Source organism: Danio rerio, chromosome 6, assembly GCF_049306965.1.
Source record: "Danio rerio strain Tuebingen ecotype United States chromosome 6, GRCz12tu, whole genome shotgun sequence".
In the NCBI taxonomy this organism is placed as follows: Eukaryota; Metazoa; Chordata; class Actinopteri; order Cypriniformes; family Danionidae; genus Danio; species Danio rerio.
The window spans coordinates 36225473-36250726 of NC_133181.1; the positions used below are offsets into that span (position 1 = coordinate 36225473).

Here is a 25254-nt window from a genome sequence, read left to right on the forward strand (position 1 = left end):
ATACAACACACTGATCTTTAAAAAACTACATTGTTAGGTAAACACACTATTCAGTGGAATGCATAAATCCGATATTGCCTCATGGTATATAAAGAAAAAGGTTAATAAGAAATTTTTCAAACTTAGAATGACGTATTTCAGAGAAGACGGAAAGTACAAATCTGTCTGCATACAGATACTGAGAATGCATACTGAGAAACTGCATTACAAAATGTCAACTGCCAATCCGTTCATAATGGCCATGAATTAGATGAGAAATCCCAGTAATACATTAGAGTTACTCTATGGCAGACTGAGATTTGATGGTTGGTATGGAGTTATAATGTAATATTTTGTGAACAGCTGCCTGCAACACATTTCCTTTTTTCGACAAGATGTTCACCATGTGACGTGTGCACATTTTGTATAGTTTTGGTCCAGCGTTCATACTGCCTACATAGCCAGCTATCTACTGAGGCTGGATCCTCACAGAACAGAAAGCTCAATAAAAAAAAGACTGATATTATATTTAATTTAATAAAAATACCCATCAACAGTAAACAGTTTTTTGAACGTGAAGTTAAAGGATACACTTTAAAAAAGAAGTTGGTTAATCGCTTTACATATATTACATATATTGTGACTTGCATTTTGGGACCTTGATCTCTGCTCTGTCGACTTTTGATGTTAAAAATTCAATTCCAGAGTTTAACATAGTGACTTTTATTGACATTTTAGTAGTTTAAAATAATAAAATGCATAAGAAACAATTTACAGTATAGTGAAATAAATTTTGTACCGTAATTTACAACACCAACTCAACAATATATCACTTTAAAAAATGCTAATAAAAATCACTTTTTCAATCTTTTCAAAGTTAAAAGTTGTTTAAAAGCATAAATATAAGAATTAAAAAAAAAAAAAAACAAGAATCACCAAATACAGAAAACTGCTTGTTTACAGATATATATTTTTAGTGTAGCTTTGTATTTGTACAACGTTGGTGTTAGTAATACATGTAATACTGTATTACCAGTAGGTATGCTCACATTCAGTATTTTTAAAAGTTGTTTAAAACTTTGCTTATATGAATCAATAGAGTTATAAGTATGAAATTTAAAAACTATTTCTTTTGGTCAAGGCTTCACTTCAGGGTTTTGTGAAGAAGCATAATATGAATGTTATGTAGTCTATCTTGTACATGCTGACTACAAAGTGCTTAAAAACGGTTAAAATTGGGAAATCTCACACCTCCTACTCTATTTACTCTACAATCAAGATCTAACAGCAGCAAGCTTTTATTGTGTAGTCGGTTTGTGTCTAAGCAATACCAAGCCACCTGAAATATTAATGAGTCTTCAATCGATTTATGAGATATTAACAAAGAAGGCCCGTACCATTTAATGACCTAATAAAAGGGTTTTTGTGATGTTGTCTTATATAAAAGAGGGCTTGAATTGACAATGAAGTGTTTTAATCTGACTCATATTTTTGTGCATGTGCATAACATGCATTTTTTATGAAACGGCAGCACATGCATCAGTCACCATATTCAAAACTGGAGAAATACAAAATGATAATGTCACCAAAAAGTATAACTGCCATTGGCATATCCTACCGGTGCACAAACCTTTCCATAACAAGGGTTTTCAGTAAATAAATGATTAGTCTCATCCACTCACCAGTTCCTTCCATTCAGGTGATGTAATATATATGTAAACATGCATCATACATTGCAAAAAAAAAAGTGTTTCTCCTTAGAGTTTCTGTCTTGTTTCTAGTTCACACATCTAAAAAATTAGTAAATCAAGAAGCAATTTCTCGACTAATGAAAAATGTCTTGTTTTCAGAAATATAAAATAAAAATTAAGTTGAGTTTTTCCTTAAAACCAGCCAATGGGGTAAGCAAAATAATCATGTTTTTGCTTTAAATTAACATTACTTTGCTTACCCCATCGGCAGATTATTTAGCTTATCTTAAATAAAACTCAACCTAATTTTTACTTAATATTTTTCCAAACCAGCCGTTCTGCCATTAGCTTGAACTGTTAGCATAAAGCTAAGCAGCAGAGCAGGAATGTGTGCGTTGCGTAATAATTAACAGGGCACTAAACCTGTGGCCGTGCACAGAGAGCAATAAAACGACAACATGTCCAATAGATGAATAAACATAACCGTATTTCGAAAGACCATGCACCCATTGGCTAAATTCTCCATCAGTCAAACTAGAATTTAAAGTTACTGGCTAAAAGCAAGTGACTCACAGATAGCATATACAGTACGTCAAAATACTCGACTGCTTTGTTTAGATTTTAGAAACTTTAACTTTGACTTTTTATTGAGTTTGCGGTTTCATTTTATCTGTAACACTGTAAGCTATCACATCGTCTTGCATTTTACTACAAAGACGCTGTTTTCGTGCGTAAATAACATAGTAAACAATGTAAACAACAGGTCTCCGGAAGACACAGTGACATAAAAAAATGAATAGACAATCATATGGAATAAAAATTGCTGTCATAAATATTTCATGTAATTAATTATATAATCTGTAATTATAAAAACGTAAAGGAAAATGGAAAATACTCATATTTTTACACGGGTACAATTCCAAAATTTGCGATTAGAACAGTCACAGAAACAACATTTTCTTTGTCTGTTTGTATATGAATGATAAATTCATGATGGAACTCTTACCTTTCAAAATAAAATGTGATGTACAGCAATGCATGTGTGTCTTGTTATTATGATGATATGTACTCTATATCTAATAAGCGTTTTCTGTACAACTTACACAAATTTAGCAAATACATTCTTTAAAAGCTTCCCAACAACTAACGCACTGGCTGCTTAAGGGGTTGTAGGTTTAGACTGATGTATAGTTAGTCAAGATTACTCGCGTTCTTTTTTATGTAATCTATTCATAAACACTGCAATGCAAAAACAGCGCCCCAGTGTGTCCACGTCCTGATGCTGGCTATTAATTCTGACATATTTATCTGAAAACAAGCTAATATTTTTCTTTAGTATAAAAAATGTTTCTTGATTTAATAATTGTATGATATTTAGACAAGGAACGACAGAAAAACTCTACAACAAAAGCATGTTTTGCTGTGTGGTTTTCCTCAAGTGCAAATGTATTTTAGAATAGGGCCAAGAAAATAGTCACATTTTGTCATTTACATGCTTAAAGCAACACTTTTTTGAGGCTCATTTTACAACTCCCCATGAATATCAATGACGTTATCCCCTTCTTCGTTCCAGGTGGCCTATGCTGTTATGAAAATAATCACGTATTGAAATGCTCAGGTAAGATGAAATAACACTAGAACCACCTTCTGTCTGTGCCATCTGGATTTCTTTGCTAGCTTTCATCATTTTTGCTTTCATTCTCCCAATTTAAAGCTCTCTCTTCTACCAATGAGTAGAACACACTACAAAACCAAGCTTAGTAAATGCTCCTTAACTCTGTTTGTCATTTTGGATGATTTTACCACAATATTAAAGCAACAAATTCTCTTTTGTGGAGAATAAAACTTCTGCCAAGCTACAGCTTATAGCTGCCTATGGTTTCTGCCTGTTGTTTGTTATGCACTTCATATTTGGACGCACAAAGGAGCTCAAATGCATTCTGGTAAACATATTTGACATATATCTCTTACCTGGATGCCCGTGCAGTGGTGAATGGGGTCGAGGCAGCGTTGGAGACGTGCTGGATGTCACTATCAAACTTTTTCGGTTGCTCGTCCGACAGCTGCAAAAAAAAAAACAAAAAAAAACACACACACATAAAACTCAGTATGATCATTTGCCTCTTATTTGCCTCTTACATAATGCAAATTAATAACCAAATATACAACAATGCCAAAGCCCTTATTAGGAAGATGATATTTAGATCAAACTAAATGAAACACAAATACCAAATTGGAGAGTATGCCCATTCAGAAAGATGACAGACAGCAAATTGTGCAAATTATTGACCACTAAATGGAAGTTTTCTCCTTTATTCAGGTCACACAAACACACTCAGTTTAAAAGGCTGAAAGTGCACAGCATTATCTGCTCTCCTTCCATCTGACGCAAATGCTAAAAGCCTCCAGCCCAAGCTGACAGGGAGAAAAACGGCCACCTACAGCTCAGAAACTCAGCTCAAATGAACCTTGAGACCTCACGCTAGGACAATACAGCCTCACGCTCCATTGCAGAAAAGAGAGATGACCGGCTGCGCTTTCAAAGCTGCAAGACGGAGAGCGATGTGGTGAAAAGTAAAGGATGAGTGCTCTTTGATTTATTGTGAGAAAAATATCGACATAGCTGAGCGAACAGAAAGCCTAACTGTGACCTATGAGACATCACAGCGTTTCTAAAACCACATCTATGCCATGAAAAATATACAACACATCAGTATTTTGAGTTTGCAAACACACATTGTCATGGTTTTGAGATTTTCACATTTTTACAGTAAAATGCTGCATTTTTTTCTTTACAGACCATGAAAATGACGTCTGGATAATTACATGAATGCTTCTTGGTCCAAGCAGTGTTACAGAAGGAGTAACTATCACAGAGGAGACCTGCACCACTTTCACAGTGGCAGCCATCAGTCTGTGTGTAATGGAGGTTCAGAAGTGAGTAGAGTCACAGCAGGAGACATGGAGAGAAAGAGAAAGACCGGGGCGGGAGAAAGAAGAAAAGCGAGAAAGTATGAGAAAAATCGATAACTGACGAGGTAACGCTAGCACATTAATGCTTAAAGAAAGTCCATTCTTCTAAAGTAGCTGATAAGAAAGGATTTCTTTTGGTGGTGGATTAAGAGATTTTTTTATTACAAAGGATGTTGGCTTGAACGAAACCTCAAAAAAGTACTGTGGTGTTGTTTATCTTGTACACGCTGCACACAAAGTGCTTCGAAACAGTTGCGATAAAGAAATCTCCTCCTCACAGAGGCATGTATTTACTCTACAATAAATATCTAACAGCAGAACGCTTTTATTGTGCAGTCTGTTTGTGTCAAAGCCATTCTAAGCCACCTGAAATATTAATGAGCTGTCAATAGATTTATGCTGATTTTAACGATCAAGACTCGTAGCATTCAATGACCTAATAAAGCAGGGCTATCTAAAAGAGTACTTACATTGACAGTGATCTGCAGCGAGCTCAAGTCATACATTTTCAATGAGAACTGGTGACTTTAAGAGACATGAGTGACAACGGCCGCTGGGAACTAGATGTGGAAGTCTGTGGCAGTGCAAAAAGTTACGTCTCCATGCAAATATGTATTTTAGTGTAATCGTTTGAAGATAAAGCATCCATAGGCATATAAAACCCATTAGCATTTACATTTTACTAATGTGTCTTCCTTGGGTTCTATTTTATATTCATTATTAAATATATGAGAAATAATAACCAAAACACACACACAACTGTTTCTCTCAACTAGGGCTGTGCCATATTGAAAAAATCGAACATTGCAATGTTTTGTTTTTCTGCAATAAATGTTGCGATACGAACACAATTTCACCAGATGTTTTGAATAGCTTTATTTGAAAAGAAGTTAATAATTTAGATTGGGCTGATTTTGTATGGGCAAATCAATAAATAAAGAAAATAAATAAAGAAAGAAAGAAATCGCAAGTAAAATGATTAAAATAGAAAACATAAAAGTCCAATAAACAGTGCTTTATAATTTTCTGCAGAATCAAACACTGTTCAGGTAAAGAAATTGTATAATAACATGGAAATTGTAAATTACTGTCTTAAATGTAATAATTCAGTAAAATTGTTCTTCATTAAAGTTACAGATGTATTAGGGCTGGGTGACAAATTTGCCATCGGTATTTATTGACCGTACACCATTGTTAATGACGATTAAAAAAAAAGGTTTGGTATGGATTTTTGGTATGAAGGCTATAGTTTTATTAGAATGTGGCTGGTAAACACACGCCTTGAAAGCAATGCCTATAAGCTTAGGGTGTAAGTTTGTCATTTCCAATGGGAGCGTGCGATTTCCACAATGTGCATAAGGTGCGCAAGTGGCGCACAGATGACGTGCGCATTTTCCAGGTATATCTTGAAAAACATCAGAAATTTTATGAATGCCGTGAGCTTATCGCAATTCATGCCCATCTGCTTCACATTTTGCATGGAATATACACAATTCAGTAATAACGATAGACTAAATACCTCAGACAAACAGAGCGCAACCAAACATTGCAGTGCTTTTTACTTTTCTCTATAAACTTACATCAGAGCTGCAGCAATGGTTTGTCCGTTTGTCATTCTCTAAGAAAACGGTCACCTAGCACAAAGCGCATAGAAAATGGTGAAGGAAACCACACGCTCGCGCTTGACCAGGTCAGAATAACAACACATGCAAAAATGAGTGAACAGTGAGGAGATTGTAAATAAAAAAGGAATGTAAGGATGTCACCAGAGTGGCTTTTTGGTTTCTTTTCTTGTGGATCCTAGCCACAAGCTTCCCATCTAAAAGATTTTTTAGTATAGGGGTAATGTAGTCATCCAACTTTACAATTTGTAATGTTGCAATATGTATTTGAATAATGATAATGGACAGTGTTAATAAAGATTCCATACAATATAATGTGAGAGTTGACGCAGATGAATTTCAGTCTGGAAGATGGTACAAATTTTAAACCCGAGAGACAAAAATACTAAATTGACTAGCTTTAAAATTGAAATGAATGGATACTAACATCTCACCAAGCTTGAAATTAGGTTTGTATTTATTTATTTTTAAATAAATAAATAAATTTCATGCAGATTTCGTGTTATAGTTGGTGAAAATAAAAATGGTCCTTTCTTGTTTTCTAATTTAGGTCCTGATGGAAGGCCATTTTAATTCTCACCAGAGACACTTTCAGTAAAGAGCTGGTAATTTTACTTAAGCATGACTACTACAGAATATCCTATTCTACACACAAACCATCAGTACACAACACAGGGAACATAAGAACATGCTTAAACACAACCTGACAATTTACAAGAAGCTTTTATCTAGAAAATTACATATTGTTTATAGGTGAGCATGTGGGTGGATATTGACATGAATTAGCAAAAATGAACAAAATGAAAGTGCATTTTGGCATAAATTGGGCTTGGATGTGAAACTCCAGGAGGTATTCTGCTGGAAAGAGCTGCGCACACTCATTAAAACATCATTCCATCATCAGGAAACAGAAAGAGGGAAAACGTAGCAGAAAAAAAGCCCCAGTACAATTTACATGCTAATAGCTTGAGCAGCTGTGTAGGGTTCAAACCCGTAATACGAAAGTTATCCCCTAATTATAGTAATTGCAGAGAGAATTGCTTCCCTCTGACTTCTAAACACCCAAAAAATGTCAATTTTATTTGTGAGCAAACTTGCTTGTTTTCAATTTCGTTTGGGTTCGTTTGCATTTGTTTGAGCTGATTGAGCTTTATTGAACTAATTTAAGTGTGACTGGATTTGTTGATGGCTGTTTAGAATGACATTAGATTTTGTAGATTTTGGATATAATAAACTATGAAGAATATGGCTTATATTTACAACTATATTGTGTGTTTTTGACTACAAAATAAAGAGTGATTGTTTTAGATTTTCATCAAGATTATATCAGTTCAAACAGGCATGGCAGTTCTCTAAAAGTGGGCCACCTGAACTAACCAAAAGATAATCCACTCTCATGCTCCTTTATCCTGGATTAGATTGTACGCCGCCAGCACAAAATACTCCATTAAAATGCCCATATTTGAGAACATACACTTTTTTTTAAATGTGTACTGCACAGCCTTGGGTACAAATCCTGAGGATAAGAGATGCTATAGTTAGGTGTTTGTGCTTGTGGGAGACTATGAGAGCTTTATCCATCTGAGCTTGATTATAGAAAAGCCGGATGAGACTCTATAATGGAGGATCTTTATTCATGAGAAATAAAGCAGTCTCGGTGGAAAACAGAAGAAAATTACACTCCTCTACACGAGTCAGGATAATGTAAGCTGAACTGCCTTTACTTTGCTCTGTACACCAAGCAGCAGATAACACTGTCCAGACAGGTTTCCTGCGACAACGGCTCATTTTTCTGTACTGACTGCAGACACGCGATTACAACCAAAGTAAAGACTTTGAAAAACCAGTAGGAGCCATGTAACCAGAATGTGTTGCAACTTATAAAGTTTACAATCATAACAAAGCAACTTTTGTTTTGCATTGCTGATATCTCATTTTACTATAAATTTATTATTAACTCACCTTATTAATAATTTTGTACTTTTTTATTTTCTAAAATCATTCATAATCATTTAGAATATAGCAAACTTACAAAAAAAATGTTCAAGATACACTAATAAAATCTTATTATTATTCTTGCTAATCAAATTTATTATTTATGACAATTTATAGTCAGGGAAACAGCATGTTTTTTCTAGTAACAAAAAAAAAACAAAAAACTTTAATGTCAGGGAAACAGCATGTTTTTTCTAGTAACAAAAAAAAACTTTAGACATATACTGCATTAGCTTGTTTATGATGAAACCGCAAGAGCACAGAAATCAATGAGTGTGTATGCCATCAACAAACTAGCATTTTCAGTGGTGATTGGCCAATCGTTGCATTTACAATTTCAACAGAAGTGCATGTGATTGATTTTCTTAACACCATGTCTAGACAGGTTTCCAGCAAAAACAACTTGCAAAAAAAGAAGAAAAAAAAAACATTTAAAACCAGATCTGATGCAACAGGTGCTAATCTGAAAGAAATGCTTCAGATTTTACCAGATTCTACACTTTTTATTCACTTCATTCTCATAACAGATAAATATATTTATTTCATTGTGCATAAGCCATTTCTTGCTATTTTTGTCTATTTTGGTGGCATTTTAAATAAATGATTATTTATTCATAAAACTTAATGTTTCATTGCTAGATGTTTCGTTTTTTAAGAATTATTCAGTGGCAAATATTTGATGGCTGGTTGTCACCACCTATTGCTTAAATAATGTAATTGATGCCTACAACTTTCATTTTTGAGCATCAAGTTAAATGCATATGATAGTGATTTTAATCTTTATCATAAACATCAGTGGTTTTATCTAAACTATAAACTGTTATGCCAGTACTTCTGTATTATTTGACTGTTTGTAACTTCATAACTAATTCAAAAGACTAAAGACTCAATCTCTTTTTTTATTTTTGCATTTTTCGAACACAGATTTGAAGGCAGCGAGTCAAAGGATTAATAAACATATACAAATCACCATCCTTTATAATTAATGTTGTGTGGGTGTTGAGATCCCGATCTTTTAATGATTAATTGTGCACCTTACACTGAATGCATTAAAGCAGGCTAAACAAGTAGTGAAAGAAAACACCTTTAATAACCTACAGTAAGCCCACTATATCCTAAATAACCTACCACAACTTCTTCCGTCATTATTATATTTTACAGGAAAGCCTAAATGCTTTCATATATGAGATTTGAATGACGCGAGAGGTGATCTCACTGCGATCGTTACACATTTTGGATTAATCTACAAGTAAAAAAAAAAAATGTATTAGCCTAATCCGCAGGTCACATGTGTTCCGAACCATGGGTTGTGATCTGTACGAATCAAGGATCAACCATGATCCGTTACACCCCTAGTAAATAACAAAATGTCTTGATGGAATAATATGACACACAAATGTGCATTTTTTACACAGAAGACTTTATACCTTATTGCTTATTCCTTATTGTTGCATTGCAGCAGTTACTATTGATGACTATGGCTAAAATTCCTTCTCATATCACAGGTGTTTAAAGCCATTTGCGTCTTCACTATTTCCACAACAAAATCTATTCATGTGCTCAGACTGATAACAGATGGTAAGTAATACATTTATAACACAATCGGAAAAGCTTTAAATAACTGTAGGTAAACTGTTCTGGAAATATAATTTCCTCTGTTTAGCATATCAACTGATTATCCACCTCACAGACTGAGAAAACAGTCTGGTTTTTCAGTCTAGAACTCATGCTGCCAAATGCCATGAGCTGAATGCTGTAATTGCCATAAGCAGATGCAAGGAGCCAATTAATACTGAACACTGCAATTATGAGCAAGCACCTGCTAGCCTAGCGCTCCACCCAACTCAACATCGCAGACAGGTTGAAAGAGGGCGGGGGGAGAAATAACAGAAAAAAACAAAAGCATTGCCTCTTTTATAGCAAGCTTGACCCCAATTTAAGGGTTTGGTATGCATAATATAACTGAAACAACAGAAATATTGCTTCCAGAGATGCAAGGCTGTCTGATGGGATCGATGTTGGCCAAAAAGCCAATTACAGCACTGATTGTTTCCCCCTCAAGCTTCCTTCCTGTAATCAAGGTATTATCAATATTGTGCACAGTCATTTTCATTTTAAATGAAGCCAATTTTCTTGGAGAAAGACAGGAATATGGTATCCCAAAGCTGCCACAAGTTATTAAAATGCCTATAGCTTTTCCTCTGCGGGTAATTAAATTGCATACAACCATTAACTACAGTTTGAAATACAATAGATCAATAATTAAGACTGCTCGGATGTGCATAGGAAGGCTTTCCACAGTGTAAGGTGCTATAGCGAGTGCAGAAAAAGATGAAAAGGAAAACGAAAAAAATCAATCATACATTCTATATCATCAAGGAAGCGGACAATTTAACAGTCTGAATGATCTGAAATTGGTTCTGCTGAATGTTTCATGAGAAATTCAAAGACTTTTTATATGCTAAAATGTCATGTGGCGTGACTATAATGAAAATGCTGAAGAGAGGCAGAATGATGAAGAGAGATAAATGGGCTTTAGTTATTAAAACCCTGCAGAGCCTGTGACAGCAGGACATGGGCTCAAAATATGTATTGCGAGATTCTGTGCTCATTCTGCTGGACTATGTTTCTATACGCTTCTATACTCTTTGCGACGTGTTACACAGACCGCATTAAGCCATGATACCTCTGGGAAATTCTATAGTGGAGTCATGTGAGCTGATGAAAGCTGACAAGTGAGGTGTTCCACTGCAGGTACTTCAGCATCACCCCAGAGACTGAGGAAGAGGAGACTGGTGACTTACAGCAGCTTTACACACAAAAACGCATGCAAACACACACATTTTTTGGTATTTGTGAAGACATTCCATAGGTTTCCATTGTTTTTATCCTGGTCAAACTGTACCCAACCCTATTCCTAAACTCAATCATCACAGGAAACTGGGTGTATTTTTACTTTCTGAAAAAATCTCATTCAGTATGATTTAGAAGTCTTTTGAAAAATGGGAAATGGGGACATGGGCAATGTCCTCACAAGTCACCTACTCCTAGTAATACCCATGTCATATCCATGTCATTACGCCCACACACTGTCTGTAAAGAACAAAAGACATCAAATGGACATTTTGATGAAAGCACAAATAAATTATATATATATATATATATATATATATATATATATATATATATATATATATATATATATATATATATATATATATATGTATATATATATATATATATGAGTGTGTGTGTATGTATCACAGAAAAATATTCTAGAAAAAAAATTAAGAAAGTTAAAAACAAAAATATTTTATTGCATTGCATAAAATGTAAATTATAGTTTGATGTTTTAAATGTATACTAATTTGTAGCAATATTTCAGGTTTTATATGAATTTATATTACTTAAGCCTTAATTACTTTTGTAAAATATTTTAACTCCTGAGACCGGCCGACCGTATGTGATGTATTCCAGTGTTGTCCAAGCAGTTCTGTGTGCGTGAGATGAGAAATAGTAGTTTTTCCGTTTCTTTTGGAATCTGAAAAAAGTCTATATTAAAAAAAAAAATCTATTCATAAAGGAGTAATAAGAAACTTTTTTTTTAAATTATTCTCCACATTCCCTCCAAAATTTTTCGCAGTTTATGAGTTTGTAGTTTTCATTTATTCATTCAACCATGGCGAATGCACGGAGAATAAAGACTCTTTTTGCACTCCTTTATTTCAGACACTGTGAGAAATAGTGAATAGTAGCTTCTCTCCCACGGTGCACAACAAAACTGAAAATTCAGTGCGACTGCCACAAGGCGGCGTATTCTGACAGTCGTGTGCCAATGTCTTGTGTAGTGGAAAGGTGGCTTTACAATAACAAAATCTAAGTAAGTATTTAGTAATTTAGTATTTAAAATTGTAAAATGTCTATAGTATCAATAACAAGTTCTAAAATTTTGGTATCATGGCAACTTTAACTTAACTAATGCACAATATTAAATGAAGTACTTGTCAAAATGACCTTCTTGTTTGTATTGTATCCGCACTTTACTATTTATGATGAGATTCACAAGAGTACAGTATTCAGTAAGTGTGCCCATAATCAACAAAATTCTCACCAGTGATCACAATTATACTCATAACCTTATCAGAAGATGTTGTGACTTATAACACACATGCTTATAATGTTGCCACCATAATTGACAAGTGTGTGAATGTCGGGTGAGTTCAATCCCTAATAGCATGTGCTAAAGGTGGTGTGATCACAGGGTGCACCATATATTCTCATTTACACAAATACATTACATTAATAAAGCAGATCTATTACATCAATATGTAGCAGGGGGTCAACATCGTGATAGAGGTCAGGATGGCTAGACAAAGAAAATAAATAAATGCCAAGAGATGCCAAACAATGCTATAGTAACAACTGAAACAAGCCTGTTGACATTATGATTGGAACTGAATCAGAGGATTGGGAACTTAAATTAAATCTAGTTATGCATGGTTTCCGCTACATTCATTCTTCCATGCCACCCCCTAATTCGTTAAAACCATGGCTCCACTACATTTCATTCCAAACCTTCAGTTGTTGCTGTTTTTTATAGCGAGTTATAATTGCACCAAAATAAATTAAAATGTAGTTAAATCATAACAAAGCAAACTTTTCTGTAATTGATTGCATTATTTGTTCAACCCTTTAAGGTTAAATGCTGACTGACTAACAGGGCTATGCGATGCGTGAGGCTAGCAAACAAGACATAACTTTCAATTATGATGACAACAGTTTCCGTAAGTATATTTTATTTATAGATAAAGTTCTATAGTTCTGCATAGAATAACTTTACCTTGCTAGAGTTTATAGCCATTTCATTTTACTTCAGTATGCATCAATGCCATTTTGTAGGTCTATTGAAAACATTCATAAATATTCCTAGCACACTAATACATGTTAGAGACACTCATTACATAAACGCACTAAAATGCATTTTAGCAGTGTTTATTTGAGGGCGTACAAGAAGTTCCATGCATGAAGAGACGAAATCAGCGCACAAGCAAAGACATTCGCATGCTTGTATTACATGAATGCGATCTCGACTTGTAAAACTTAGCTCACAACATTTGTCATTGAAATACCACTATAGGTAGTGGAAAGATCTGTGTAAAAGGCCTGCTGCCACAGCTGAAAAAAAAAAATTCATAGAGGAAACAGTGATATGGGTACAATACCTAACCATAATGTGTATCGTTTAAATAGGGCTGGGTGATTAATTGGAAAGTAATCGAAATTGACATTCAAAACCAATAATTCATCAAATTTTTCCAGGTCAGTTTTTTCAGTTACTTACCTTACCGCATGTAGAGTCATGTGACCCTCTATTTGTAACTATTGTGTTACTTTGCACTACGTTGACGATTGACGAAGCTGCGCCAGAGATGCCTTGAGACGGCATACTTTACATTACATTAAAACATTTGTTTATTAAAACATTTAATTACATATATAGTATTTTATATTATTATAATATTCCTTTCTACTTTTAATATAAAAACATGAAAAATAATTTATTTTGTTTCCAAAAGTGCATGTTATTTATTTTCACTCTTTTATAAAAAAGAAATGAAGGTTGGTTTTAGGCAATGTGTGTTTTAATGTCAATGTTGATGTCGAGAGAGTAGATAGTGTGTGTTTCTTTCAATTATTTAAAACTCATGTAAAAAAATAAATACATAAAATTGTTCATTAATCGTAATTGAGTTGAAATATTCAATTAATCAAGATTTTGATTTTAGACCTATTCGCCCAGCACTATGTTTAGTTTAGTCTAGGTTCAGAAGTCTCAAAAGGCTGGATTTTATTTGAGAAAAACACGGTAAAAACTACTGATCTTATTCTTAAGTGTGGAAGTAAGCTTCTCTCTTTAATTGTTTTAAAACTTCATATGAATTTCCCTACGGGGAAAAGACTTGGAATAATAAATGCAGCAAATGGTCAAACTACTTGATACAGTATATAAACAATTGCGTTTAAAAATACCAGTTTGAAACATCAAGCAGCATTACGAGAATCTTCTTCAGATAAAAATCAATAGAAGTGAATGAGACCGGAAAACTCAAGCCAACAAGATGTCAATGACTTCGCCCACTCGATGTGAAAGAGTAATGTCAATGGTACTGTGAAATTTCATTAATCCAGTCTTTAGTGTCACACAATCCCCCAAAGAAACATTCTAACATGCTTAGCACATGCTTTGTAATGTACAGCAATGATGCTTAATATTTATTGGACATCTATCACTTTTGATCAACTGAAGAAATGACTGCTGAATAAAATAAGCATGGGTGTGTAAAACACTGAAGCTAAAACTATAAAACTAACAGCAAACCTCTCTTCTCCTTTAGTCCCATGTATACATCATTCATTCACACTGTGCTCTGCTCCAACATCAAGATCACTGAATGATTCAGACATTTAGCATCACTCTGTGAGTGACGCTACTTCTCATGAGGAAACCAAAGAAGCGGATCACTCTTCAACAGTCTCGACTCTGTTGCTATGCAAGCACCGTACCCTCCCTCATCTGTCTCTCCAGGCTACAGGAAGACAGGAAGAACACAAGCAGAGAAGGATGGAAAGCAATTACAGACTATTTCCATCTAACCAAACCGCACGTCTGTGGATAAGTTCACATAGAAGGTCAGAGCTCTGAACCATCATGTTACGAAAGACTAACCTTGCTCACCTGTGTGTCTGCATGCATCTCTGACCACGTCATAATTCGTGCCCCTGGCTAAAGGGGGGTCATTACTTTTGCACACACTGGCAGAGAGGCAGCAACACAGTATGATGTTCATGTGGAGCGACTGAAACAAACACCGAGAAAATTCACAAAGCACACAAACATAAGCGAAACCTCAAGACAGCCAGCAGCACGCCGTCAATTACAGCTCATATGACTAAAGAGAAAACCGTACACAAAAAAAAAGAATGGATGAAAATGGAGAGCTGTACCTCTTGGATCGGCGGAGCATGCTTCTCTCCGGCAGGGAGAAATTGGAGAGAACGGTCCAGAAGGAGTCAGACATGATATCGATGCACTAACATGGCTGTCATCCAGAGATCAATCGCGATAAAGCGGCAGAGAAGGAGGAACAGCTGGCTAAATGAGCGCGTTTCCTCTCTGATAGCAAGCTCTAGATGATGATCCAACAGCTGCTGCTGCTGCTGCCGGCAACCTGTGACACTACTAGAGCTATCGTGAGGTGCTGTCATGTGCTTTTTTTCCCTCTCTCTCTCTGGTCTCTCTACACCCTCCCTCCTTGCTTTCTCTCTCTTTCTAAGTCAAATACATAGTGCATGTACAACTCCACATTTAACCTCCAGATTAGCAGCTCAACTGCAACTGACAGGAAGTCTGCAAATAAAACTAAACATTTTCTGAGAAACAGAGATATGTTTTAATACTAGATGACCTGCCAACCAGAAATGGCTCAATCTGACAGCGGTTTTCAATAAAGCGTCCCTGGCGAAAGTGACAGAATGACAGCGGATTAATCTACACACACAAGCACGCACGCACAAGCACACATGCAGGATTATGTGGTCAAATAGTGCAAGCATGTGAGAGATTTCCTGTGTGGTCAAAACTGGTTCATCTTTAGAGAGAGGGGAAGAGGGAGAGGAGAGATGGAAGGAGAGAAAGATGTAAGAAAGAAAAATGCAAAGATGAATAAATCCTGGTTGAAATCAAATGGACAGATCAGCCCAATATTAAAACTGTCATGATTTACTCGCCCTCCACTTGTTCCAAACATGTTTGAGTTTCTTTTGTCTGATTTTGAAGAATCCTGGAAACCAATAGCCTCTGATTTACACTGTGATACATTTTACAATAGATGTCAATGAATAATGATTGCCAACAATCTTCAAAAAATAAAAAATAAATAAAATAAAACATATACAGTCTAATGCAAAAAATGCTTACCTTTCTAGCTGAAAGCTAGAATAATGACATGTTTTCCAAACAAAAATACATAGTGTAGCAGTATTGAGATGTGTGAAATTAAACCGAAACTGAAAAATAGGCAATGCGAAAGTTTGGGCACCCTCTTTTTTGTTTGGATTTTAAAACTTGTAGTCACTTAATGCTGATTGATTACAACACAAACATTTATTTGAGTGACTCAGTGAACCTTAAGAACCCTAACACAGGTCCAACCAATTATGAAAAGGTATCTGATTGTTAGTTGTGCTTCTCCATATTATGAACCTGAAAGTAGCAACATGGCAACCTCAAAAGAACTTTCTAATGTCCTAAAAACTAGGATCATTCACCAACATGAACTAGGAGAAGGATGCAAAAATCTATCACAAAGGTTTAAAGTATCTATCTCCACAGTCAGGAATATAGAAAATGGTAGGCCACAGGAGCAGTTCTTGTAAAGGAAGAAGTGCTAGACCAAGAAAAATGCTTGGCACCAATCATACTTGACTGAACTGAAGAAATTTGGCAAGGAAAAATGGTCCAAAATGCCTTCAGCAAGAACTCAGAGACTTATTCTTTACTATAAGAAGTGTCTACAGGCTGTTATTACAGCAAAAGGTGGCTGCACAAAAGAATAATGTCATTATTCTGTTGGGGTGCCCAAAATTTCTTCCACCTGTCTGTTTTTGTTATGACTTAAATTGCATTGCATCTGTTGATTAAATAAATGTTATGACAGAACTAAATTGTCGCTTTTTCCCTAGGATATAAAATATATCCAATCGAAATTGCTGATTTGAAAGGTCAGCAGGCTATGGCTTGCATTATGAAAATGATCAGGGGTGGACAAACTTTGCATAAAACTGTATATATCTTTCTTTTGTTGTTTCAACAAATGTATGATGGGTGCTATTTTTCTCAATGTTTTTCTCAAGTATACCGTTTTCACAAATACAAGCGGATATACACTTTCGCAAATGTAATTGGCCTATAGAGGTAATAAAGTAATAACAGGAATTAGTAAACAAGAATTGATAACAAAATATAATGTTGAATGAGTTTTACACTTGATGAAACTTTTTTTTGTTTGTCCAGTTTACCTGTTTCTGGTTCTCTGTGTAGCAATGTTTAGTTCTTGAATTAGCTGATAAAATAAATAAATTATTTAATTAACTTATCTAAAGACACTTGCTTTGTTTCTCATGAGGTGTTTTAAACAAACGATTTAAATAAACTGTTCCTGAATCACTTATTAAAGCCCTGGTCAGATCACAGGATCTTTATAGTTAACAATCACAGTGATGCATTAACTAAGTCCTTATTTTGTTCACAGAGTGAAACAAATTATCTACTCCAGTAGTGGATGGGGACAAACAAAAAAATTATTTGTATATATTTTTTTGGAGTAGTTAACGTTTGCATAACCAATGATTGATCTTATCCACCCAAGACCCACCCATAATTAAATATGCAGCCTATTAATTGATAACCTTTTTTAACCATTTGATGATCCACGGATTAGCGGCAGCACCCGCTAATATACAGTAACTGAGAAATCATGTTTCTGTGATGGTGTTGAAGGCGTCGCAGACATGACATCGGGTGTCGTGAACTATGCCACATTATACGAGAAGAAACGATTGAATCTAGTGTCACGACGCCCATTTGTCATTTAATCTGATGTCGTTTTGATCTGACCGGGGCTTAACACAGGCTTGCCACTAACAGGGGGTTTTAGAGTCATCTGCTTTTTTGTATGATAGACCTAAACTGTTTGTGTTTCAGCACACACACAAAACACTCAATGAAGATATAAAAAAAATATATATATATTGTGCACCACTCTATTTGAAATCAAATGTGTGTTTTGTGTAAGCAGTTTTTCAATGGGGTAGAGACAGGCAGGCATAGAAGAACTGTGTCACCTTGAGCTAACGGCACCATGGGCTCAATCGCTTCAGATACACATCAGAGAACAAACAGCAAGAGAGAGAAAACACCTCAACCCAATACCACATGCATCCATTTACAACAAACAATCACAACAGCAGGTTACAACGCAGACACTATACATAAGGGAATGTTCTTTTAGGAAACATGCTTTTTTTCAACAAATAAATACATTCAATGAAAAATTCAAATGCATAGGTTAATGAATATAAAACATTTAATGAATAGCTAAGTATAATGCACTGACTTCTGCTAAAACAACTCAATATTAACACCAACTGATTGAGCTTTAGACACTGGAACCACCTATTTTGTCAAAAAAAAAAAGTGGTTTAACTGGCAGACAGCCTGTGCCTACAATAGTTACATTTGTGACTGAAAATGCTAACTGACAATAATCAAAAATGCTGGTGAAATCCCAAACTGTAATAATATAAGATTGCCTAATACGGTTACAAAAATTGCATCTAATACCTTCTTAGGGATGCAACAATTTTTAAAATTATTTGTACGAGTATATTCTGAGGAATAATCACTGTACATACAATCTACTGTACATGAATCAGCAGATGACAATGCAGATGTTATTGAACAGAGTCTGTGTCAATCATAACAGATTTGGGTTTATTACAGTTCACACTACAGGATTTTAAGCCCAATTTGAAAGTTTACAAGCTCGGCGAAAGAACAGGCCGTGATCGGGGAAAAATCTGGGGGTGCTCAGAGCTCAGCTGGTATCACAGCCTATAACTAGTTAAGCTACTAAAATACCCGCAACGGTCTGGACCTTTCATTTTCACTTTCATGGACGGGAGCTATTTAGAGGCACAGAATATGCTGTTTTGAAAGACATATTATAAACACAAGTTATGTTTATGTTAGCAGGATGTTGCTAGGCGAAAACAGGCATGAATACAGTCAGGGCGAAAAGTAGCAGACATGCATGCAGTCATTTTGATAGCTATAATTAATGGTAGAAAAACTCAATTGTTTTCTGTTTTATGATCAAAATAAATAAATAGCACTGGAAGAAATTTATTTTTGATATTTTTTGGGTCAGATATATACAGATATAAGTCTGGGTAATATACATATGCAAGTTTTATTTCAAGAAAAAACTCTGACTCCCTCTGTAGTTCTAGTGTTAAAGCCACATCTATCCACATAAACCTAGCAGATGAGCGATTGATCAGCAGATTGACAATGTTTTTAAATGCTCACTTAAAAGCTTTCAGTGAAGTTTGAAATACTGTCTGTTATGTCATCAGCATATAAGTGTTCAGCTTTTTCAAATGGCTCCTCCCACAACATTTCATTGGCTGTGGTTTGGTAGCTTGAATGTGCTGTTGGGAAATAAGTTGTTATTAGATCATGTAGTGTGTGACCCCCCTTCTTGTGGATTATTTACAAAGCGTTGCATATAGTGTAAACACCCCAGTGATTCAAAGACACAAAATCAAGTTATGTAGTGTCAACGGCACAATGATCTGCGGATGTTTAAAGTCATGTAGTGTGAACTAGGCTTTAAATTAATTTCCTTATGCTTGGTACAGCTCACAAGAGAGAAACTAGAAGTCTACACATACAGTAACAAAAGACAGCAGCTTTTATATTTACAGAAAAACAGGAACTACAGGATACTGAGAGTAAGTGTAGACCCAGTGTTGGAGAAAAGAAATAAGCAGTCTTTTTGAAAAGTTTGCTGCCTCTCTTTCTGATGCCCTGTTGAGTTCAGCTCTAAAGGCTTTAGGAGTTGATTTCCTGCAGCTTCTCTCTTGGTCTAAACCCATTGGGAACCACAAAAAAAAGAAAAAGAAAACAGCCTTTCCACTCCGACGATAACATCATTTAGAAAAAGGAAATGATGCTTGCTGCATCAAATCAATACACGCAGCAAATGATGCTTCACCCTGTTTTTTATTATTGTGATCACGATCAATAGAGAATGGATAAGGCAAAAGAAGGCAATGAAGAAAAAAGCAGACTGCAGTGAATTCGTTAAGCTCTACTGAATGTTAATGAAAGGTCAAAGACTCCACAGTGATCCTGAAGAACACTGTGACCTCTAAAAATCCTAAAATTAGCCCTTACAATGCATAAAACATGCACACATTGTGTTCCTACATTGTGAACACAGATATTCTTAACCCACAAGCTGAAGACAACCAGAGAGCAAACTGTGCTCAGCAATTTGTGCCATCAAACAAGAGATCAGCAAGAGATCAAGGTGATTGAACACACACACACACACACACACACACACACACACACACACACACACACACACACACACACACACACACACACACTCAAATGGGACAGTACACTGTGTTCTGACATTCCATTGCCGCTCATTAGTGCCGAATCGCTCTCATTCTTCTCCACAGGCATTCAACACACACAGGTACACACACTTCAGTTAATGAGCAAGGCTTTGGCAAACCATTTCAAACCTGGTTTTATTTTATTTGTTTAAAATTATCTGCAGAATAAAGCTGGGTGATAAACCAAAGGGGCAAAATACACCACCATTCAAAAGTTTTGAGATACAAATGATCAAATTCTTTTATTCAGTAAGGATCAAAAGAAAAGGCTTTTTTAAACGTAAATCTGACATGTTTGATGTATAAAAAAAAAAAAACTAAAACAAAATATATATACATATATATATATATATATATAKAGAGAGAGAGAGAGAGAGAGAGAGAGAGAGAGAGAGAGAGAGAGAGAGAGAGAGAGAGAGAGAGAGAGAGAGAGAGAGAGAGAGAGAGAGACAGAAAGAATCTTGAAAAGTATGCTGCCACAAACATGTTAAGCACAACTGTTTTCAACATTATTATTGGCACAGGAAAGTGGATTAAAGAAATAATTTTGGCGTAGACTACACATTTAGAAGACAAAAGTCAACAACAAAAGCAAAAAAAGCTGTTAGAGAGCTCACCAAGGCAGCAGCACAATTTATACAATTGTGATGAATGTGGCTGATGACCATTCATCCACCCACCAGAGGGAACTCTCACCCGAATATTGACTGGGTACTACCTTAGTGGTCACCATTTCTAAGCACGCTAGCTGCGTCTCAAATGGCACACTATACAATAATGCACTATGTACTTATGCACTTACACACTCAACAGCATAGTATATGTATGTAGTGGCGTCCCAAATGGAGCACTAATGTTTTTTTTACTAATCGCAAATTCAAACCATTTCCCTGATGACGTTTGACGGTCGCCAAATCAGTAAAGTAAATCACCAAACTATCAAATAATACCTGCCATGAGTACAACCGCATTCTCCATTGGGAGGCTCTATAATCACTCTCTTAGGAAAATTTAGCTTTCACCATCCAAAATAAAAAGTTATTCAACATAAGCGCCTGATAGCTCCGCCCCTTCCCCTACGTGAGCAAAACTGCAGTCGTTAAGTGCGTGAAGTGTCCATCCTTACACACTTCATTTTACCGGCTGAATGAGTGCATCATCTGGTTAATTAAAGTGCACTTCTTATTTTTAGAGTTTTCAGTATGAAAGCACTATTTACACTATTTATACTACAAAATGGCGTAGAATAGTGCATAAGTATGCGATTTGGGACGCAGCTACTGTTTATGTCTGTTCTTTGCAAAGTATTGCCAGTTTTACAGGCTTACCTAGCACTTTCCTACTATTGTGTTTGCAATTGTGTTATGACCTTTTTGCCTGCCTTGTTGCCTATTGCTTTTTTAGACTTCAGATTTGCCTTGTTTGTTTATTTAGACTGCCTCTCTGTTTGTTTGACTTCGCCTGATTACGATTTCGATTCTGCCTGTGTTTGATGTACGCTGTTTGTTAAATAAACTTCCAGCATTTGGATTCATTCTGCCATCATAAATTCGCCTACAGCTCCCTTACAGCAATGGAGAAAGATTTATGTACCAAATCATACATTAATAAAAAGATCCATAAAAAAAAAAAAAAAACACAAGGAGATTATTCTCAAAATACTATCATTTAATTTCTTGCAATGATGCTACTTTAATAAACAATAGCCCAACAAATTTAAAATGTTTCGAAGATCAAACATAAATGACAAGGAATCTAATTAAAAATCACGAAGCCGCTGTTAGTTTTCCACTGAGAATAAACACAAAGGACAATGACATCACTGCAATGTTAATTATACTTAATTACCAACATTAACAAATCGTTATGAATATATTACCATAATACACCTTGCCCTCCATTTACCACTCACATCGCAAGCAAAATAAACATGCATCCTTAAAGGCACAGTTCACCCAGAAATGAAAAAATAAATCATCCATAAGCCATTTAACATGTAGGTGACTTTTTTCCCCACCTCAGTACAAGATTAAAATATTATGATGTAACTTTATTTAGATTTTTAGGTCCTTGGTGTTGCATAAAATCTAAGCAATATTAATTAATAATTGCTTACATTTATAAAGCACTTTTCTAGACATTTAAAGCACTTTACACATTGGGGGAAATCTCCTCATCCACCACCAGTGTGCAGCATCCACCTGGATTACGTGACAGCAGCCATATTGCGCCAGACAGCACACCACACACCAGCTGATTGGTGGAGAGGAGACAGAGTGATGAAGTCAATTATGATATGGGGATCGTTAGGAAGCTAAGATAGACAGAGGAAAGTGGGCAAATTTGGCCAGGATGCCAGGGTTAAACCTCTACTCTTTTTCAAAGGACATCCTGGAATTTTTAATGACCACAGTGAGCCAGGACCTCGGTTTAACATCTCGAACAAAAGACAGTGCTTACAGAGCAGTATAGAGTTCCCTTCACTATATTAAGGCATCAGGACCAAAACAGACTGGAGGTTGAGCGCCCCCTGCTGATCTCAATAACACCACTTCTGGCAGCAACCTAGCTTTCCCATGTGGTCTCCCATCCAGGTACTGACCGGGCACAGCCCTGCTTAGCTTCAGTGGGTGACCATGTGAATATTGCAGAGAACTAGCTGGGGGCAAGTCAACATCGACCACCACTATATCAAAAAAGCACACACAGGCAAAACTAATTTATTACCTCTGTCTCCTGATGATACATTTAAGTCTTCTGAAGTTAAACAATTGGTTTGTGCTTCACAATATTATTACCTTTCATCTGAAGCCTAAAAAAAGACCTTAAGACCGGATTATTTTCCAAGGCTACAGATTAAAGGTAATAATGTTGGAAATAATATCCAGTTTCATGCACACAACAAATGTTTAACTTCATAAGACCTGAATGTATCATCAGGAAACACAGGCATTGAATTTTGTTTTCCTTGAAAGAATCAGTTATAGCCAAAATAATAATAATAATAATAAGAAGAAGAAGAATAACAATAATAATAATAATAATAATTAAATTAATAATAATAATAATAAAAATAATAATAATAATAATAATAATAATGTTTTACTAAAAAAGAAAGAATGCCATCTACATCTTGTCTTAGCTTGACACTGAGGCTTTTGTTATTAATAATTAAGCAGTCATTTCAGTTGAAACAAAATCTGACATAGCATATTCATAACATGACCAATCCATTTTGAATAACCCGAGGTAATGTGCATTACTCAAGGGCAGAGAACTAAAGGCACAGTGCAGGTACATGCGGCCTTCCGGTGCCCAGCATTCAGTCATTAAACCACATCACTCCAGATTAGATAAAACAGGAACCGCACAATGCCTTGTTATCCAGCATGCTCTTCTAAAAGGGTCTGAATAAGCCACAAGTGCAAGCAATTGCCCTCACATCATAAGCTTACCTCCAGAAGAAGGGGTTGGCGCCGGGAGCAAGGACAGGGGCGGACGCAGGCCCCTCGGGTCCAGCCGGGGATGGGGAGAACAGAGCAGAGGGGGAGGAAGAAGGGGACAGGAGATGCTGCAGGAGGCTGCTGTTGCCATGACAACGGTACTGAGCAGTTGGCCAGATTCTTTTAAGTGAATACAGCAAGAGAGGAAAGCAAGGAGTAATGCGAGTGGTTTATAAAAGGTGAAGTGTTTGTCCTTGTGAAGGACATGGAAAGGCAGGATACAGTTCATAAACATGACCAAAGCAAAGGCTTAATATCACACTGACACTGGCTTTCTGCCTCAGCATACGTCCAAACTTCAATGAAACGGCGTGAATTGAACTCTAATTGAACATATGACTATGAGCTCCAAATAAAAGTGGCAAAACAAGATCCTGCTTTGAGCTGTTGTTGACAGTCAGTTGAACTGTTATTCTGAGAGATGCCGCTGACAGGCAGTCTCAACAGTTACGCACACTGGACACAGTGAAGTTAAAGCTGGTTGGCACTAGGATGAGATGACAGTTCTGTCAGGCTCTTTGCTTTGGGCCACATTCAAGCTGGGTTTTCAAGCAGAGAGGAATGGGTGACCATTTTGTTTTATTATTATTTATTTATTTTTTTTACATAATTGAGAAACAGGAATTTGTATTTCATTAATTAAACCTCGAACAAGACTTTTAGTTTGGGGCAGTGACAACTTTTAACACAAAGGATATGTTGTTGTTTTTTCTTTTATGCCTTGTTTCCACCACGTGATACTCTATGGTTCAGTAGATTATGATTTTGTCTTGGTCTCCCTAATCCAGTTTGTGTTACCACTGCCAACAGTAGTCTTACTTTGTAAATGTGGTGCATGACACAAAGTTGCGATCAATGTCAGTCTCTTGAAGAAATGGGCCGTTCACATATTGCATCTTTTGCAAGCTAAAGTTCTTCATTTAAAACGTAGAGAGTTAATAGAGAGGAAGGTATACAAGTGATGATTCTCCAATTCCATTAGCGTTCCACAGGAAGTCTAGTTAAACCCTTTTGGAACCGTTGCACTGGGTACGTTTATGAAAGGGTTCAAAAAAGAGGTACAGTTTGCTTTTCCATTATTGTACTTCGGACAGTGGAAAAAATACATTACTGTAGAGTACTGAGGTGTATTGCTCAGTGGAAATGATCCATTAAACAGCTAGACAGAGCACAACTCAATGGGAAAGAGGTTCCTTGGACTAACACAAAAGATAAGATCTGATATATCTGGTAAATTGT

The 25254-nt window shown here is 35.8% G+C and overlaps 1 protein-coding gene across 16 annotated transcripts in view; it reads right to left on the bottom strand.

The window, feature by feature from the left end:
- The window catches only part of mast2 (microtubule associated serine/threonine kinase 2), a 206849-nt gene that overhangs the window by 38741 nt on the left and 142854 nt on the right, over positions 1-25254 (bottom strand). For 10 of the 16 annotated variants that reach the window (XM_073954326.1, XM_001341269.10, XM_073954325.1 and 7 more), the window contains one exon: positions 3642-3733. In XM_073954326.1, the coding sequence (XP_073810427.1) occupies positions 3642-3733 (92 nt within the window). Of the gene's footprint in view, positions 1-3641; positions 3734-15265; positions 15532-23967; positions 24136-25254 lie in introns of those variants that run through there. The other 6 variants (XM_073954327.1, XM_068222005.2, XM_073954328.1 and 3 more) reach the window with 2 other exon arrangements.